Consider the following 20593-nt stretch of genomic DNA (forward strand, 5'->3'; position numbering starts at 1 on the left):
AGAGAGAGAGAGAGAGAACATTTCAATCACTGTGATGGATTTCACACAAGCTTATTTGTGTTTCACATCAACAAAGTAGCCCAGAGAAAACTGGACAAGAACACACAGCAATGAGATTCTATCCATCCATTTATCCATTCATCCATGCATCTATCCACCTATCTATCTATCCATGTATCTAAGTCACTGAGATACTTCTTCTGGTTGGTCATCTTTAAAACTGCAAAACAAACCCAGAGAAGGTCATCAGGACTCCTATCTCTCTTTTTATCATCTACCTACTTAAATACCTACTTTCTTATTTATCTATCCACCCATTAACCAGACCCAAAGACATAAACATTAAAGACTCAGGACCATACAGTTCCTCTATCCTCATAGAGGAAGCAGCATGAATTAATCTAAATTTGACTCAATTCCACAGAGCCAACAGGCCACCAATGCAGAATCTCACGACTAAAGATGACCAACTCCAAGGAAACCAACACCAAGAGGCACAGACTGCCTTTATGGCGTCACATGGGCGTGAAAATGGGCAATCAGAGCACAGAGTAGCCAAGGTAACAGGTAGCTGTGGAAACAGCGGAAGGTGCAGGACCTATTCATCAGCAGAAGAACAAAACGTTCAGTTCAGAGAGAGCAAGACGCCTGGACATAAAATAAAGAGGTAAATCACCCAACACCAGAACAAGATTAGCCCAGACACAAAGTAGAGAAAGAAAAAGACCTCTCAGTCTATCAGGGTATTTGTACCTCTCCTTTTCTCTCAGGCGCAAACAGCCAACAAGAAGCGTTGGTATTTTTGGAAACAAATGGCCAAGTACAAATCTGACGGCAAAGATTTCTTTTAACACAAAACAAGGAGCCTCTTAAAGAAATATGTCAGTTTTGTGACTTCTTACTGGTATGTGACACCTTTAAATAGCACAGCTACTTTTAGCCTGAGGGCGACTAGAGAACAGGATATTGTTAGAGTGAGAGTCCTTTGCTTGTTATTTAAAAAGAGACCAGAGTTGCTTTTCCTAGCATATATCTCCCTCTCCTCCTCCTTCCTCTCCCATCTCTATCAGCCTCCAGGCAGGAAATTAAAAAGACTTCCTCGAAAAAGAGCGACAGAGAGATTTTGATGTTGAGAATCTCATTTTCATTCTGTTCCTGTGCTACAGTAAGGTCAGCGAGGAAGTCAATTAGTCTAAGCAGCCTCTACCCTCACCTTGCTGGATCATTAGAAGAGCAGCCTGGGCACACTAGGAGATTCCTGTAGCCTCAAGCTACTTTTCTGAAAAGGTAGCACCTCTTGAACTGGCATGCACAACTGGGCCTTTTTTAGAAAGCACCTGGTAACACTCACCTTCAGAGCGCAGAAGATGCACGAGTCCTCCATGCACTTGTGGGTGTTCAGTTGCCGGAAGCTTCGGCGGAAGATGTCGAGATGCCAAAGGACCTGTGGTCAAGAGAGCAGAGGGGTTAAGTCAACTGGTGAACGTAGGTGAAATTCAACTGTTAAGTGCCCATTAACAGAAAAATCTCATAAACAGCCCACATTTTCCAGAGAAACCACTGTCATTCCTGTTGAAAATACCAGCATGTTGTGTTTTGGATGATGTTACCCATGTTGAGATACAAACTTTTTAACTAGCTTCACCAGTAAGACGTCATTGGCTTTCTAGCTTCACCAGAAAGACCATGGTGACTGACCACTATTTTTTGTTGGTGAACCTCATGGTGGTCCACCTGCTAGACCAGTGTTTCTCAACCCTGGTCCTGGGCACCCCCCAACACTGCACATTTTGTATTGCCACCCATTTCAGGTCCTGGAGTTTCTTCTAATGAGCTCATGAGTTGAATCAGGTGTGTTTGATTAGGGAGACACACAAAATGTGCAGTGTTGGGGGGCGCCCAGGACCAGGGTTGAGAAACACTGTGCTAGACTATCACCAAAGCAGAATGGACAAATACTACCCAGCAGAACTAGCAAAAAACAATATATTACAAAACTGCAAGTGCAATACTGAAGAGTCATGCAACGGCATCGCAAAAATGACAGGTTTTACACGTTTCCATTGTTCAGAACTAACAAGAAGGTCCCATTCCATCCTAAACTCCATTAGTCTGGCTTTTCAGGACACCCATGCAAACAAAACAACACTGAACACACCACATAGACAAAGTCTCCACTTTTTTGGGGGAAAATTACTTTCTTAGTTGACTCTGCACAGGAAGCTGAGAAGCTTAAGTAATTTAACATCGAAAAGATGACACACTTCGGCTCTCACTCACCCTCGGGGCAGGTTTTCACATTACACAAAACAGCCCAGAGGCTTCCTGGCCCCGTCCCGCAGCGCTCGGCCAATATCTGCACAATCTTCCAATCCTCTAAATAAATACGAGCCAGTCCTAGCTGCCGCTCTCACTCTGATCATCTGCCAGCTGTCCACTCCGCTTAATCCTTTCGGCAGACCAGGAACCCAGCATTTCCAGTGGCCGTCCCGGCTCCGGCAGAGTTTCAGACCGCCGGCTCCCGGTAGAACGAGAGGTAACGGGGAAGACGGAGAGGAGGAAGGATGGAGCGGAAGACAGCAAGAAACAGAGATGTGAGGACACAAACTGTCTGGAAGAGAGAGGTGCGATCGCACATGAGGAAGAGAGATGGAGAGAAGGAAAGGGAGGGGGGAAGATAGAGTGAGAGAGAGAGATATGGAGAAGTGCGTAAGAATAAGAGCGTGTGTGGAGCGCAGAGGGGGAGATTGCTGCAGAGATATGAAGCTATGAATTACCGAGACTGAACATGCAGTACACGCTGCGGATCAGAGTTGTTTGGAGTTCACTTGCCCCGGGCATGACTTGCACTCATCATATAGAGCGAGATGTAGAGAAACTGCAGAACTAAAGTGGAACAAACAGCGAGACTGCACCTTTGCCCGCAAGCAACCATCTGGACCCGAACACACAGACACACCTCACCGATGATCAAAGCTTTATCCGTTCCTAATGCTTCCACAATTGCCAACTGGGCCCGAAAACAAACCCATAACATCATCATCATCATCCAAAACCGGGCTTATACACACACGCAGACCACACACATAACAGATCAGCATTGTTCTTCAGCAAAGCAACAAAAAAAGACAACAGTGCAGAAAAGCTGCAAAATCTCACTGTGTGGAAATCAGTTCTATCTGCTAACAATGCAGGAATGCCACACTCAGCTTGGGAAGCTGTGCTTTGTGATTTTCTGTAGGGTTTGTGATCATATATCAGTCTATCCATACCTTACTGCAACTAATACACTGGCACTGTACGGTAAATCCTCAAGCATCTTTGGTCATTGTCAAAGCACATATGGTCCTAGTTAGAGTATCAAACATAAAATTTAATAGGAATTGTTTAATATCCTAGTAGGCAAAGGAAATAATGCAGGACAACATGTGTTGATGTTTTTTGGCTGGTTCGTTTCATTTTTAACTTATTTTAATGATTCTAAAATGTTGGTAGATTATAGATGTTTTAAGAATAAATCTAAATAAGTAGGGCTGCGCCAAAACAAAACACAAAACACAAAACACAAAACACAAAACACAAAACACAAAACACAAAACACAAAACACAAAACAAAACAAAACAAAAACTAGGGCTGTGACAAGATAAATATAAAGAAAAATATGTAAGAAAGAACAAAAAACAAAACAAAAAACAACTAGGGCTCTAACAAGATAAATAAAAAGAATAAAATAAAATAAAACAGATATATTATAATATGCCACATTGTCTTTAAATCTGTGAATGCACACTTTGACCATGGTGTGCCAGCAGAAACCGCAAAAAAAACTATTTTTACTACTGCAGTTCCTCATTTTCCATGGCTTAATCGAACAGCAAAGTGTCAACTGGTTGCACACTTTAGAATCCCTCAAGCTCACAGATGCAGTGTTCACCTACTATATCATGAATTCTGAGCATTCTAATGTCCTATTTGACATATTCCTTTTTGCATATTTGGACGCAGGGTGTGTAATGACAGAAATCTATAGCAACCTCATGTGATTCCTCATGCAGCAACACATTTGCTGCCCCCTGTGCTGCAGCGAGCCATTGCATAAACCTGTGCGTGTGGCTCTAAACCGCAGCTACTCTCCTTTGAAAAAAGGCAGAGACAAACAAACGGAAATAATCACAAACAAATCGCTAAGTGCAGGACTCCCCTGAGACTGGCGGAAAATAAATAGATGTTTCATAACTAATACACAAAGCATCTGCATTAGGTCAGAGGAACAAAGAACACTAAAGCCCCTTGATTGGGCTAAATATGTGGAAGGGGATTATATAATGCTTTTTTTCTTCTTTATCTCCCTCTCCTTCTAACATTTCCAATCTTTTCAAGCACCCACTTTATGTCTCTTAGCGTTATGAAATGGTCCTTCGGGTCTTTACCTAGAGTCAGCTCGTAGACAGATTATGCCCTCAAAATGGACTACATAAAACATTACACCCCAATCCTTAACAAGCTTCAAATGGCTTTCTCATTTCCACTCAAACACTAACACACAGGGTCACACACATATATAAACATATTTAAACATACACACACAAACAAAGCAAAGCTCTGGAGTCTCAGCTCTCTTCTCTGTTCCCAAAAGCCCCGTGGCAGCACTACGTGATTGTCAGTTCAGTCTCAGGGCAGATTTGCTGCTAGTCTCTGCAGCTCTTAAGCCTGGCCTGGTTTCCTCTCAGTACATCCTCAAAGAGCTCTGCACTCATGTGTTCCGACCTGCCTGCCCTTGCTTCAACTTCAATTTCAACTCTCTCACTTTGTATCTTGAAAATAAATAGCCAAACAAAATGTTACATGCTTTAGTAGACAAGTCACCCTATTGTTTTCGTATAAAAAACAACAAAATTAATTCCAGCAAATCTCAAAGTAACAAAACATTACTAAAACATGGGCGCTAAAACATTATAAATAAATAAATAAATAACCAATCAATCAATCTGTGGTTAGTCTAACTGTATGAATGTGCATAGCATAATGCTCTTGAAAACTGATCTGAGTTTCATATTTTGTCTAATATATTGATATAAAAGCAAATGCACTGTGGCATGATTTTCAAACTGTTCAGTAGGGACTGTAGTATGGCTTTGATACAATATAACTTCCTGTCAAGCGTCTTTGAAACAATATGTATTCTCAAAAGTGCTGTACAAATGACCTAACTTGACTAAAAATAGAGAGAATAATTAATAAATTAGCTATCTTTTTAAAATAAATAAAAATGTGACTTTACAGCATGAATTTGATACAAAATAACTTCCTGTAAAGCTGCTTTGAAACAATTTATGCCTTCTGAAAAGCACTATACGAATCACTTGACTAAAATATAGGAATTATAATGCAAATTAGCAATCTTTTTTAAGCAAATAAATGCTAATTAAATTCAATTATTTAATTATCTTTGGAATAGACTGAGTGAGGAAGTTTCCTTCAAACTGACTCCAAATTTATCAAGCAGTGGTAAAACTTACAACTTGTCGGTTGGTGTCTGCTCTAGTTCGAGTCTGGCTGGCAACATGTCCTGATCTTATTCTCTGTTCTGATCCTATTTCTGGCAGGGGTGCAGGGTGAAGATGAGGATGATAAAGATCAAGAGGTCAAATCCAAGGGCACTAAATCACTAGGATACACGCAGGGAAGGCTGGAAAAGGCACATAAGTGATGATGTAAATTGTGTGCCTAGCGCAGGAAAATGAGACTAGGCTTAAGCAAATTAAGGCACAGACCCTGTTTCTTTCCAATCCACTATTAAATGGGCCTGAACCGAGCTCATACTCACAGCCTCTAAGAAAGACCAGTTCAGGGCTCTCAAACAGCACCGTATGGAAACGCTCGGCCTTTAGCAACACACTTCAAAGGAGTGAGGCTGAATTTAAGGGCTCCAGCTGAAAGAGAGGAGCTTAGCAGAGCTGAAGGAGTGAGAGGAGAGATGCTGGGGGATGACAGATTGCATTCTGGTGCTGGAGTATGCGCTTTTCTCTCCCCTTCCTTATTTTATTTAGTAGTGATGAATCGGCTACCCGCTGAACAATGAGCTGAGTGGATATGGGTGAGGACCGGCAGTCTGCACCGCAGTTGCAGAGAGGGCATATGAGAGAATGTAAGGGAAAAAAAACAAAAAACGGTAGGGCAGGGTGATATACATCAAATATCACATTTTTTATGAGACATTTTAATAACGTCTTTGATTTAAATGTCAGTAGCAAAAACGATATTAGGGTAAGTTTGATTCATTTGCGTAAATCAGTTCAAACTGTCTGTTTCAATGAATCAATTCAAAACTGATTTAGTACACTATAGTGAAGTACACTGTAAAAATTATTTTTCAACGATTATTGGAGAATAAATCTTTTAGAATAAAATAATTTTTCATTTTTCTACTTAAATATTTCACATTTAATTCAATGAGATTCTTTTCTATTTCTTAGTAATTAATTGTGAAATTTACTTGCAATTACTGAAAATTGTTTCTACACCAAATTTTCAATGTTTTAAATGCTGTTATTAATTATTTTATAGTGTTACATTGGTGCATAGGGTCCAAAATGAATGCCACATGATGGTTTTGCTGAGCTACTTGCCATTATAACTTTATACAGAACAATATTAATGTAAATGGTATAGATTTTCTCGAATTACTCACCACTGAACTGTCATAAAAAATCATATAAAATGTTAATTTAAAAAATGTTAATTCATAAAATGTTAATTCTGGATCTGATTGGTGCATATTTAAAAAAAACTGAAATATTTACTGAAAAACTGTGTAGAAACTGACTATTTTAACTAAATTTTTACTATTTCATTAAATATTTTCAATGTAAAAATGTCAAATTAAATTAATAATGTAATTTGTAACAAATGATGGTGAAAAAGCATTTCAGAGTAAATGCATAAATATCAAGATATTTAATAAAAAAGAAAAAGAAAAAAAGTGTTATTTATGCCTCAATAACTTACTGCAGAGTCAAACACAGTTACTGTAAGTATGCCGCTTTCTGCAGTGTGGGCCCCAGCTTTACATGGTGAAAATATGGCCAGAATCTCACGCAAAACAGAGACAACTTTAAGCACAGTGATAAATTACACTCTCCGTCAGCAGCCCTGCGGAGAGAGCTCTGATGCTATGAAGTTTGAGTAGGCGAGTGGCTGCATCGAGCAGTGAGTGAGTGTGTGTGTGTGTGTGTGTGTGTGTTTATGCGTGTGAATCCCATGTGGGCAGGCTGGGATGACTCAGAGTGACAGATGCACACGCACCACCGTGCCCCTACCCCTCCCGTCCAACACCAGTGACCAATCGATCATCCCGACTCCTGAGAGGAAGGTGAGTTTGCGGCACGATGCAGAAAAAGAAAAACGTCAAAGGTGAATTTAAACATACATACAAACTTAAATTCCATGACGCCAGTGACACGGATAAATTATGTATGTTTCCTGCACTGCTGCATCTTTAACACCACAACAAAAGAAGTCATATTTTACTTGAGATTACTTGAGAGTTTGCTGTGTGTATTGAATGTGATTCAATAAAAAGACTATACTGAACTATACCGTCTTTCTGTTGCGTTATCCCCATTGACTGCCAGCAACAAATGTAACCACTGTCCAATTCAAAAGCAATTAAGCAACTTGTATGAGAGGCCATTCACACAGAATGCATTTTAACATTTAAAAATGTGAGATTCTTGGCAGAAGAATGAAAAACTAAATTTGAGTGCTGCATTTTTAGAATACGGTGTTGTAACAGTCGAATACGAATAGAAAATCAATAAAAATGCAGGAATGTAAAATGCTTTCTGTGTGAATGTCCACTAATCTGGTTCTGAATCAAAACAATACATTCCAACCAATGTAGCCCAATTCCTGAACAGTAGTTCAGAAAGATTCGTTTAAATTAGCCAAATATTTTACTGAACTGAATCACAGACTGCTTATTAAATGAATATCTGTCACACTGAAATTCAAGTGTCATTATTTTCAGCAGTCTCTAAAATTTGTGTCAGTATTTTTACTGATTGATTGTCCACATAAAAAGATTTGATTTTGAAAAAGACAGATTTTTCTGACTTTTCAGCAGAATCGATACGCCAAGTGGTGACGAGTGAGTTTTTGAGTCAGTGAATCATTCACTCAAACAATTCATTCAAAACACTTATTTATTTTAGAATGAACCAAATCATTTTAAGAAGTGAATCATAGACAAAAACTGAATCAATTCATCCAAAAGTGTTCATTCTCTCACGACTGCTCTGTGGCTGAACGTTGATTCAGTTTTGACATGAACTTGGAATACTGTCTAAAAGGCAATACTTAAAGGGGTCCTATTATGCTTTTTCACTTTTTCAACTTTAGTTAGTCTGTAATGTTGCTGTTTGAGCATAAAAAAGGTCTGCAAAGTTACAAAGCTCAAAGTCCACTTCAAATGGAGATGTTTTATTTAACAGAAATCACTTTTAAAAAACTACAACAAACGACTCGTTTGGACTACAACGCATATTTTCCGGGATTTGTGATATCACAAAGATCGACGAATGGGACGAGACCTGGTAATGAGTGTTATCACTATGTCAGAGACACGCTAGCTTTCCCAAGGCAGACGAACTTAAGAGTGTTTACAATCATCCGGGTTTTTAATCGCGCTCAAATTGATTTGATTTTGACGCAATATTTACACTGAAGCTTGCAGGCGGCTATGGTAAGGGGCATGACATTTCCAATGTGGTGCCAATCACAACACACACTGGCCCAGCTAACCAATCACAGCACATTTCGTATTTCAGAAGGCGGGCCTTCATTTGATAAAGGAACTATTCGAGCCGTTCATGCCAGACTGAGGAGAGAGGTGTTGTAATAATGTAAAATATGTGAAAAATAATGTGTTTTTCGAACAACCTAGTATGAGAGCCTGTTCTAGTACACCCCCAAAACAAAATCAAGACTTTGTAAAAGAGCATAATAGGACCCCTTTAATATTAACTTCCCACTGCAGAAAAATAAATAAATAAATAATATAAAAAAATAAAATAACAATGCAAACATACATACATAGATAGATAAATAAATGAATTAATTGTTTAATTAATTTGGCTATTTTATGTCATACATTATATCTAATGGAATGGGACAATTAGGCAAGCACAGCCTGTCAGTAATCATTAAAAGCTGCGGAGTGGACAGCTTCCAGAAGACAATTTGTAAACGTTTGAAAGAGCCACTGAAAAATGAACAAAGCTGTAAGAAATTGGCCAACACAAGGACGAAACTGAGAGAGAGGGTCTTTTTATGTCCTTCGGCTCTGAAGGGTCTCCAAGCATCTGCTACCAGATCAAGCCTGCTGGCCACATTCTCATTTCTCTGATACTCTCACTCTCCTCAGCCCTCGGGGCAGTAATTAATATGATATATAATAATATATAATAAATTGTGTGTGTGATCAATTTTGTGGGAGTTGTAAAAGATGTGGTCCTAATGAACTCTTCTTTTCTCTTTGTAAAGTCATATCGAGTTCTCTCGCCCTCTCTGCCATTGTTTCATTCTCACGCCTGAACTATACTAATGCCTCACCACTATATGGAAACAAGCCAAGGCAAATATTACAGGCTTGTTAAGGGTTCTTTCAGAGAAGACAGAACTCCTACAGCTATAATATTTGGTGGGAGTTTCAATATTTATAAAGGTGGTACATTCCATTCTGCCCACAGTCATGAACACAATGAGAAAGTTTTACACAGCTCTCACTCAGAAAGAACAAATATTGAAAGAGACCGAATAATCACTATATTAATATATAACACAATATACTGAAGACACATCTAAATTTATTCTAACAGGTTTATATTTGAAGATTGTTTTAAGTTCACTTAAATTAAGTTATAATACTTATGTTCTATAACTATTCAGGCCTAAAAATTTTTTTAAATGATGCCTTTTTTTAATTTTACTGTAATGTCTAATGGCTATACATTTCTCATTTTATCATCAGAAAAAATCCAAATAGATTATTTAAGAGGCATCAGTATCAGTATTGTTGGTGATATTTACCTTCATTCATAGTACCTAGTAAAAATATGACATTTAACAAATATTTAAAATACACCATAGTTATGTTGTTTCTACATTAATGCAGATTCAGTGTGAAACTATAGTTATGATCTCAAATTTTAATGTTAGGTGCAGTGAATCTCAATTAATTACAGAAATGTGCAATTAATACGTTTTTTTTATCGATTGACTAATATAAAACTACATGAAATTCATGTTTATTACATAAAATTTTACAAATGTAAAGGCATATGACTAATGATTATATTATCAGGGAAATTTAAATAATTAAGATAGATAAAACAAAACAAAAACAGTCTATCAAAATCACAGATTATAAAACATAGAACACTGGACTGCAAAAAAAACAGGCCAGAATATAACCAATGTTTCTCGTATGAGCACCAAAGTCCAAACATAATACATTACTGAAGCATGTGCGGTAACAGCTAGACCGTTTTCATATGGCCATAAACATTTTCTGTTCCCCAAAAGAGTGCATAAATGTTTGGCAAAACCTGACTTCCTGAAGTTAAATAAATCATTTCTATATTATGAGACCAGTAGAGTGTTCCAGGAGGTTACAAGATGGTGACAACTAGCACACACGTCCAGTCCTCCAGAGAGAAGTGTCCATCTACCACCAGCAGAACAACACAGGCCGTCAGGCACACGAGGGTAAGGGGCGACTGACAGGGAACGTGGTCTTATAATCTGGGTCACTGCACCTCTGCAGATGTGTGACAGGTGTGAGAGGAGAAGAGACAGGTTGCAGCCCCCTCTATAGGGTTACAGGGAGGTAAGACTGTCAGGACGGCTTCCCAAGACCAGATCTCCAGTCAGGCAGACCAGACGGCACTGAGGGAAAGACTCGAATGATGGTCAGTTGAATGAAGGATGTCATGGGAATGTTCCACAAAAGAGCTTCTACAGGGTTTGAATGTTTGCGTGCATGTCCAAAAATAGTGAACAATTGCAGAAACAAGAGTTACAGCACATTAAAAGAATAGTTCGTTCAAAAATGAAAATTTACTCTCATTCAGGCCATCCAAGATGTAAAAGAGTTTCTTCTTCAGGATAGATTTGGAGAAATTTAGCATTACAGCACTTGCTCACCGATGGATGGATGATTGCCGTCAGAATGACAGTCCAAACAGCTGATAAAACATAGTAAATAATCCACAAGTAATCCACACGACTCCAGTCCATCAATTAACTTCTTGTGAAGCGAAAAAGCTGCATGCTTGAAACAAATAATTGAAATCATTAAGATGCTTTTAACTTTAAACCGTCGCTTCTGGACAAAATACAAGTCCTCTATATATAATAATGCTTCCTCCAGTGAACAAGTTTATCCTCTGTTGTCCTCTCACATCAAAATTCACCAACATATTTGTTTAGAACCGTTTTGGGCTGTTTTCACATGTAAACTTTGCTTGATCTTTGCATATTTCTCTCCTGATTCAGACAAGAGACTTTTTTAATAGATAAAGCAATATTATGGATAGAGGACTCGTATTTTAGCCGGAAGTAATGGTTTATGAATTTGTTTTTTACAAACATACAAACATTACTGTGATGGTTTTCTCAGCTGTTTGGACTCTCATTCTGACGGCACCCATTCACTGCAGAGGATCCACTGGTGAGCAAGTGATGTAATGCTAAATTTCTCCAAATCTGATAAAAACAAACTCATCTACATCTTGGATGGCTTGAGGGTGATACATTTTTTTTGTTTTTGGGTGAACTATTCCTTTAAGCATAAAAGTATGCGGCCCGTTTTTATATATGCCAATATGTAAGTTTAAAATGACCTTCAACCTCCACAGCCATAAAACTTGAAGTCATCCAGTACTTCATCCCTTGACGTGTTTAAAGCAGTTTCTCCTGCCTACATCTGTACCCATGCTCTCTCGTCTCAGGTAAGGTTAGGCAGCTGTGTGACAGGAACAGTCAGGCTACAGTGGCCCACTGGGACTCTTCCATTCGGCTTCTAGTTCCAACCCAGTCCATTAATCCCTACTGTAAACAAGCCAGTGCCTACAGATGTTTGCACTGCCTCTAGCTCTTTGTACACAGCAACTTTGTGCACAGGAAATCACGGCCCACCTGGCTTGTCACATTAAAGAAACACTTCAGCTTCATGCTAGATATCTGTCCTGCTCCAGACAGATACTAACGCTAAATACAGGTAGACCTTTTAACAAACACACTCCAGACATATGGCAGTGCAGGTAAACTATGTATGGTTTATTTATGTTTTTTTTCAACAGCTGTCTTTACACTTGCCGCAACATTTTGTGAGTCAGATAACGACGTAGCTGTTATTACATCACACGGATACACACCAGACTAGAATTGCTGTGCTGTTCTGGTCTCTTCCGGCATACAGTGAAAGTGCTGCAACATCACAGGCACACAAAGATAAAAATGGTTCTTTTGGTTTAACAGGTGTAACTAATCTTATTTCAAGCAATAAACAACTATTCAGAACAACATAGTGCCATATGACACACTATTTTTGCATATATTTCATGCACTGAGCAAATTTGCTCATGAATACATACAATGTTTTATCATGCTGCTGCATACTGTATCATAGTATATAGTGCAAAGTAAGCAGCATGGTGGTCAAAGTAATACTTGTGCATAGAAGTGAAAAGGCATATCCAGTCATTGTTTACTGGTATTTTTTAGCTTTGTGTGTCTTACATAAAATACATAAATTAGCATAAATGAATATGGAAACATATTTATCCTTGAGCCAGCATTCCCCAAAAGGTTTACATGAATGTAATGCTTGTCTTTCTCAATTAAAGCTCATCAGGACGGGATGTTTCGTTGCCGCTGGACTACTTACAAATTATTCATCTTATCATGCTAAACAACTATTACTATATGAACATAACAAGAAAGAAATTAAAGCAGCAAAAATAGAAAATGAATGAAAGAGGGAATACAAGGAGGAGAAATTAAGGGAGGGAGAAATGGCAGGGAATGGAAGCAAGAATGGAAGGATGGAAATTAAAAGGAGAGGAAAACTAGAGGGAAGTAATGAAGGAAAGAGGGGATGATCAAGGAAGAATGGACAGAAAGGAAGGGAATGAAAGTTAAAGAGAAACAGGAAAGAATGAATAAAAATGAAAGAACAGAAGAGAGATGCAAGTGCAAGAGAAGTGAAAGGCAAGTGAAAGGAAAAGATGAAGGTAGAAAATGAAAAGAAGGAAGATAGAAGAAATAAAAGAAATACATTTTTTTGAAAAATGAAAGATGTAAAATTAAGACGAAGAAATTAGTTAAGTAAAAAAAGGATGGAAAATAAAAGAAAATGAGGAAAACAGGGGGAGTAAACAAGGAAAGGAGGAATGATGAAGGAAGAACAGACAGAAGGAAAAAAGACAGGGTAAGAGAAAGAGGAAGGAAGAAAGAGAGAAGAAGTGAATGAAAATGAAAAGAAAAGAGGAAGGACGAAAATGAAAAAAAGAAAAAAATGAATGAAATAAGGAATGAAAAAAGTAAAAAAGGACAGAAAATCGAAGGAAGAAAGGAAGGATGGAAGAATAGAAATGAAAAGGAAACAAAAATTAGGAGGGAACTAAAGTAGGAAAAATGGAGAACGAAGGAAGAATGAAAGGAAGGAAGAGAATGAAACTAAAGGAAAAGAGGAAGGAAGGAAAGATAAGAAAGGAAGTGGATGAAAATAAAAGTAAAAACAAAGGGGAAAAAATAAAAAAATGAATGAAGGGAATAAAAAAGGAATAAGTAAGGAAGTGAGAAAAAGGACAGAAAAATAAAGGAATAAAGGAAGGATGGAAACTAAAAGAAGAGGAAAACAGTAGGAATGTAAAGAAGGAAAGAAGGGAGGATGAAGGAAGAATGTAAAAGAAAGAAAGAAAGAAAGAAAGAAAGAAAGAAAGAAAAAAAGAAAGAAAGAAAGAAGCCACTCTGTCCTGCAGTTTGCGTAATAAAACAGATATTGTGATTATGCAAATGAGCCATTGTGAGGCGTAAAAGAAACATTGGCATGCCTCATTAGCTCCCTCCTGTCTTTCTTCACCATTAAAAAAAGAAAAATAAAGGAATAAAGGAAGGATGGAAACTAAGAGAAGAGGAAAACAGTGGGAATGTAAAGAAGGAAAGAAGGGAGGATGAAGGAAGAATGTAAAAGAAAGAAAGAAAGAAAGAAAGAAAGAAAAAAAGAAAGAAAGAAGCCACTCTGTCCTGCAGTTTGCGTAATAAAACAGATATTGTGATTATGCAAATGAGCCATTGTGAGGCGTAAAAGAAACATTGGCATGCCTCATTAGCTCCTCTCTGTCTTTCTTCACCATTATTTCTTTTTCATCTCAAGGTATTTCTATCAGTAATGATTGCGTTCACAGCTGGTATGAGGGAAGACAGCTGAAAAATGGCTATTTAAGTGCCGCAATCACCATAAAATCTGGATTTGATAAAGTTGGCTGGCAGAGGAAATAAATTAATGAAGGAAGGGAGGCCACGTGACCCGGGCCAGGGGGGAGACAAAGGTGGCGTGGCGTGGCGTGGAACGGGATAATTACCGGCAGCAGTCCCGGCCCGGCTTCAGTCAAGGACACGGGCTGTTTATTCAAATGAGCTCTGATAAGGCTTAATGTGGACAGCGGCTTATTGCTCTCGTCCTAATGAGAAAAATCACAACACTCTCAGAACAGGTGCTCCGGCAGACAAGCAACACAGACAGCGCAGTGTAAAACAGCACTAATGGCAGCTGAATAAGGAAAAAATGCCATGGTATGCTAACAGGGCAGGTGAAGCTGGAGGCTGTTTTTAGGCTAAACATATGCTTCGTTACGATTCCCCATCTATCCATTTAATACTCGAACAAACAGGTTGTCTAAATGAATATAGAGGGAATTATTTCTGTATTGTTAGCCTCTCTGATGGGAGATTTTACAAAACAGGTGCAATTTGTGCTTCGAATTGACAAGATATACCGCAATTTCTAAAATGAATAGCTGATGCCAAAACACAGTCGTGTCGTGTCTCCACTCGCATTTATAGCATCTTTCAGTATAAACAAATAAACAGATTTTTCAATGAAAAAAATATGAAAATAAAAGGTAGTATTTTGTCTTCATTCTCTCACTATTATGTAAGTGATACTGTATTAAAAAGACTTCACGTAATGGACTTTTCCATAAAATAGTTTTTTTTATAAATCTCATAATAACAGCAACGTTCTTTTAAGAAAGGAGCTCTTCAAGTTTAATAACTTTTACTAATTATCAACTTTATATTAGCATGATTTTAAATTACATGATTTCTGTAGAAATATCAGAATTAAATTTTATCTTTCTATTAAGCACTAGCAGTTTCACTTCATTGAAAGCAATACAAAATTACACTACATCAAATTTCTCAAGTTTAGGGTCAGTAAGACATTTTTTCAATGTTTTCATTGCTTATGCTCACCTAGACAGCATTTCTTTGATAACATACAGTAATGACAATAAATTTATGAAAATGAATACAATTTAAAATAATTCTCCATAGTTTATTTCTGTGATTGCAAAGCTGAATTTTTAGCAGCCGTTTCTCCAGTCTCCAGTGTCACATGATCCTTCAGAAATCATTCTAATATGCAGATTTGCTGCCCAAGAAACATTTCTTATTATCAATGTTGAAAACTGTTGTGCTGTTTAATATTTTTGTGGAAACTGTGATACATTATTATTTTCTTTGATAAATAGATAGTTGAAAAGAACAGCATGTATCTGATATTGAAATGTGTGTAACAATGTACAAGTCTTTACTGTTACCTTTGATCAGTTTAATGCATCTCAGTTGAATAAATTTATTAATTTAGCTTGAGGTGGCACAATGTAACTTTAATAACATTTAAACACATTATCTGTCTGACAGACTGTAAAAAATCTTGAAAAGTACTTTTAGGAAAAGGCACCCACTTCACAGAATGGCCCTGCAGTAGTTTAGGTACTTCTGCAGACATTTTAAAATGAGATATGATTAGACTCTTCACGAAGAGAAAAAAAGAAGATATGATTAGACACTTCATAATAAGTACATGATTAAAAAGTGTATTAATTATTTCAGCAAGGTTATCTCAGGAAACTGTAAAGTAAGCCCTGGGCTCTCAACTGAAGCTCTTCCAGATTTCAGAGCAAAAAAACATCTTGCTAAATTAAGAGTCTTTCGTGTTACGTAAGACGCAGTGGGATGAGAATGTGCATGAAGGGGGAAATTTAGAACTCAACTTCCAAGCTTAAATTAAACACCTAATCTCTGGAGGAGTCTGTCGTGACCCTTTCCAAACTGATATTAGGTAGAGCTTCGTAGGTCTCGGAGCAACCTGCCTTCCAATACAGCAGACTTAAAGAACTAGTTCACCCATAAATGAACTCACCCTCATGTTGCCCCAAACCTGACTCTATCTTTGGCATAACACAAGAAAAAATATATTTATAGTAGGGGCCAATGTTATTTCTGACCCCAATCTTCTTCAAAAAAATCATCTTTTGTGTTCCACTTAAAGGGACAGTATCCCCCAAAAATGAAAATTACGTCATTATTTACTCACCCTCAAGTTGTTACAAACCTGAATGAGCTTCTTTCTTCTGCTGAACATAAAAGAAGAGGGCGAATAAATAAATGATGACACAACTTTTAATTTTGGTGTGAACTATCCCTTTAATTCTCAGGAAAAAAAACAAAAATGAAGTACATATTGGTCCTCATGACACAGAACCCATTTAGCCAAGCCTCTTTCCAGCACTGTGTTCAGACCAGAGGATTAGTATAATAGCCCATTTTTATTTTTCATTACCTATTAATAAGTCTCAACTGTGAGATGAAGCCCGGACCTTTTGCTCCCACGCACCTGGCTGGCCTGATCTGTCTGAAAATGAGTGCATCCATCGCTGAGCTCATTTCAGAAAATCTCAAACAGATCCATACTAGTGTTGGACTTGGCTTTTGAATGAAGAGCCCTAGAGGGTCCACGTTAACCCATTTACAACAGCACACTCAGGACACATGATGCATCAGATCCTTTGGAGAATCAGCTGCAATGCTAGTGTATCTCACACATGATGAGCTAATCTAGAGGGGCCTCGCTAATAGAATTTCTGTCTAACGTCTGATAAGAAGTTAGTTTGCCTTCACTGGATCCGTGATTTGATTTAGCTCTTTCAAGTAAGTTGCGAGTGAACAAAAAGGAAAAAAGAAAAACACCCTCCAGCATAATTCTGCTCCCTCATCCCTGTCCAGCGCTGTTACAGCGACTATAAAGTGATTATTAAGGATTCCTCTAAAGCGGGGAGAATAAAAATTTTATGATTTGATAACTTTTTTTTCACCCTTTCTCTTTTTCCTCACTTAATTTTTTTTGTCGTATCTTCCTCAGCTGGGCATGTGCAGTATTTGTACATATACATCTATATATACTGTGTAATAAACACATTTTATTTCAGTTTTTGTTTTGATTATTTTAGTACATGAAGTTAAATTAAATTAGATGAAAAATGTTGCCTGGTGTTATATATATGTGTGTAATATAAGAACAAAAAGACCTACTAACTAGACCAATGTTGTTTTCAGTATCCCGTATGGAAGTCAGATGACTTTTGGAGAAGCGTCCAAGGCTATGCTGGGTAGGTAACAGAGAGGGATGTTTAATTTATGAGCAGACAGACTGTTTGGCCAGACAGATTGGTGTAAGTGAGGACAGCCTACAAGGAAGACCCAGATAAAGCTCTGCTAAACTGGGACCGGCAGAGACCAACAGTGACATCAGATACAGCAGCATGAAAAAGACAGAATGGAAGAGAGAAACGGAAAGAAATCCATAACACTCTGAATGAACACTACAGCCATCCCAGAATACTAATACTGCTTCAACTGCGCAACAACTTCTCTGTGTGCGATCACATTTGTTCTGAGCTGTTCACAAGGTCCAAGAAAGAGCCTTTTGCCATAACTACCAAAACTGAGTGAACTGAGAAAATGTACATGTTTTTTATCAGTAGGGTCCTCTATGAAATCCGTTTGAATTTTTTTTCCCAAATTCAGTTTTGTTTTGTTTTTTCCATTTGAATTTTTCTGGGTTCCGTTTTTTTTTTCCTAGACTGTTTTAATGGTTAAATTAAATGTTATTAATCAAAAAGGATGTCTAAATAATTTAAATCATAAAACTTACACAACTTACGCAAAACAAAAAAATGTAACAATAACATTTTTAAGGCCCTATAGAATAAATTTGTTTCTCTCTTTTTTTCTCTGGTAAAGTTTAAAGACACATTGTGATTTTTTCCAAATATGAATTTAAATGTACTATAACATGTATTGATAAATAATACTAATAATGTGAAAGTAGCAGTAGCAACAGTATGTAAAAATGTTTAACCAAAAAACAATTACATACTATTGAAAACTATTAATAACAAAAAAGAAAATGTTTCTTGAGCACCAAATCTGCATATTATAATGATTTCTGAAAGAGCGTCAATAAATTACATTTTAAAATATATTAACAGTAATAATGTTAACAATAATAAGTTATTTTAAATAGTTTTTACTGTATTTTCAATTAAATTAATACAGCCTTGGTGAGCATGACTTTTTAACTACTTTTTTATTTAGAAAAAAAGACATGTAGCTGATAAATATCTACAATTGTCAATATCAAGCCAATAAAATATTTTGATAATTTCATAATTAAAAAAATATATATTTTTTCACTGAAATGTCTATAGTTTAAAAAAAAAAAAATTAATTTCTTTAATTATTTACGGCCTGGAAATCCTAATTTTCTTCCCTGATATACCCAGGTTTTCCATGACCAAAGGAACCCTGCTAGTATTATGCTGCAGTTTATAATAAAGCTACAGGCCAACAGTTCAGTTTACTTCTCAAAGCCAATTTTTACTTGTGTTTGCCACTTGGCATGGACCCTGTGTGAACAGCATCTGTAAAAGAAAAACCCATAAACATAATACAGATATAAAGCAAATTTCAGTCTTACCTGCAGTGCGCTGTTTAGGAAGCAGCTGTTCTGACCCGGCTCATTGCTCAGGCCTTTGCTTGGAGCGATGGAGGTCATGGTGCGTGGGGTAAACATCCCCTGCAGCCCGCTGCTGCCTGAAGCAAAGTAGTTCCGCTTCCACGACATGGGTCCAGCTCCGCGCCGCTCCCCCCTCCAATCACCACAAGAGCCGCGTCCTTCCCCAGCTAATCATGCTGGAGGAGGAAGGCATCCTGAACAAGGTGCAGACCAGTGTGTGTGAGTGTGTGAATGCGAGAAAGAAAGAGAGCAGAGAGTGTCTGTGCTGGGCTGGTCTCTATGTTACTCCCATGAGAGAGGGTTTGGTCAGTGATTACAAAACGAAAAGTATAATGAAGGAATCTGCTGGGGTTTGGTAACAGGTGTGAATATAAAAGTGATGTTTTCTCTTGAGAAGGGCGGGAGGATCTCAGTAATGTCTGTCTGTCGTGACTAAATGGCTCCCCACACCTGAGACGGTAAAGTGGGGTCAAACGTAATGACTGGCTTGGTTAAAACCAGCTGTGTGACAGTCGCAGTGTTTGTTGGAGGAAGTGTGGTCCGAGACAATGTCCTCACACTGTGATGTCCGCTGCCTGCTCTTCACCTCTGAGTCTTCTCAATGTCTTCTCTCTTAGCCCAGCTGATCTGAAAAATAAATTAGGATAAATTATTTTCAAAAACATTCCTTTTATTTTTCAAACAAGCTCAGGTGATACAACCTGCTGGTTGGTCTAGGGCAAAAACCATCATTTTCTTTGCACATTTATTTTAACTTTAACATAGCTTTGAATTTTCTGTTGTACTCTCCTTACACAAAAGAACATGTAATCATTTCAGAACATAAACGTGATAAATTACTTTGTGGATTCCGCGTCTCAGACATGCACCATGCCTCTTTTCATCTCTCTCTCCCCTCTGATTGGCTAATCCAAGGAAATGAATATTTTACAAATGAAAGGTTTAACAAATGAAGATGTTTTTGAAGTCTAATATGTTCACCAAGGCTGCATTCGAAAATACAGAAAAAAACAGTAATATTGTGAAATAAAAGAAAAAAGAAAAAAAAATAAGCTGTTTCCTATGTTGATATACTTTCAAATGTAGTGTAATTTAGTCTTGTGAAATCCAGCCATTACTCCATTCTTCTAATGAATTTCTTCAATGTCACATGATCCTTTAGAAATCATTCTAATATGCTGATTTGATAATAAAAAAAACATTTCTTATTATGTTGAAAACAACATAATATTTCAAAATAAATATAATGTTTTTGTGGAACCATGATATTCAGGATTCTTTGATTAAAAGAAAGTTAAAAATAGCAGCATTTCTTTTGTAACATTATAAATGTCTTTACTGTCACTTTTGAACAATTTAATGTGTCCTTGCTGAATAAAAGTAATAATTTCTAAAAAATAAAAAAAAATGCCACAAATGAAACTACTATGATGTAACCAATATAC

General features: G+C 37.4%; 1 protein-coding gene across 1 annotated transcript in view; it reads right to left on the bottom strand.

Annotated features, from left to right (window-relative positions):
- Positions 1–19403, bottom strand: part of LOC107706875 (inactive ubiquitin carboxyl-terminal hydrolase 54-like) — a 140168-nt gene extending 120765 nt beyond the window's left edge. Inside the window, exons 1-2 of the mRNA XM_016510705.1 lie at positions 19110–19403; positions 1352–1444 (exon numbers count right to left, since the gene is read on the bottom strand). Coding sequence (XP_016366191.1) covers positions 1352–1444; positions 19110–19256 — 240 coding nt within the window. The 5' untranslated portion in view covers positions 19257–19403. The remainder of the gene's footprint in view (positions 1–1351; positions 1445–19109) is intronic.
- Positions 19404–20593: the final 1190 nt, after the last annotated feature.

Source organism: Sinocyclocheilus rhinocerous, unplaced genomic scaffold (assembly GCF_001515625.1).
Source record: "Sinocyclocheilus rhinocerous isolate Xijiao unplaced genomic scaffold, SAMN03320098_v1.1 scaffold144, whole genome shotgun sequence".
In the NCBI taxonomy this organism is placed as follows: Eukaryota; Metazoa; Chordata; class Actinopteri; order Cypriniformes; family Cyprinidae; genus Sinocyclocheilus; species Sinocyclocheilus rhinocerous.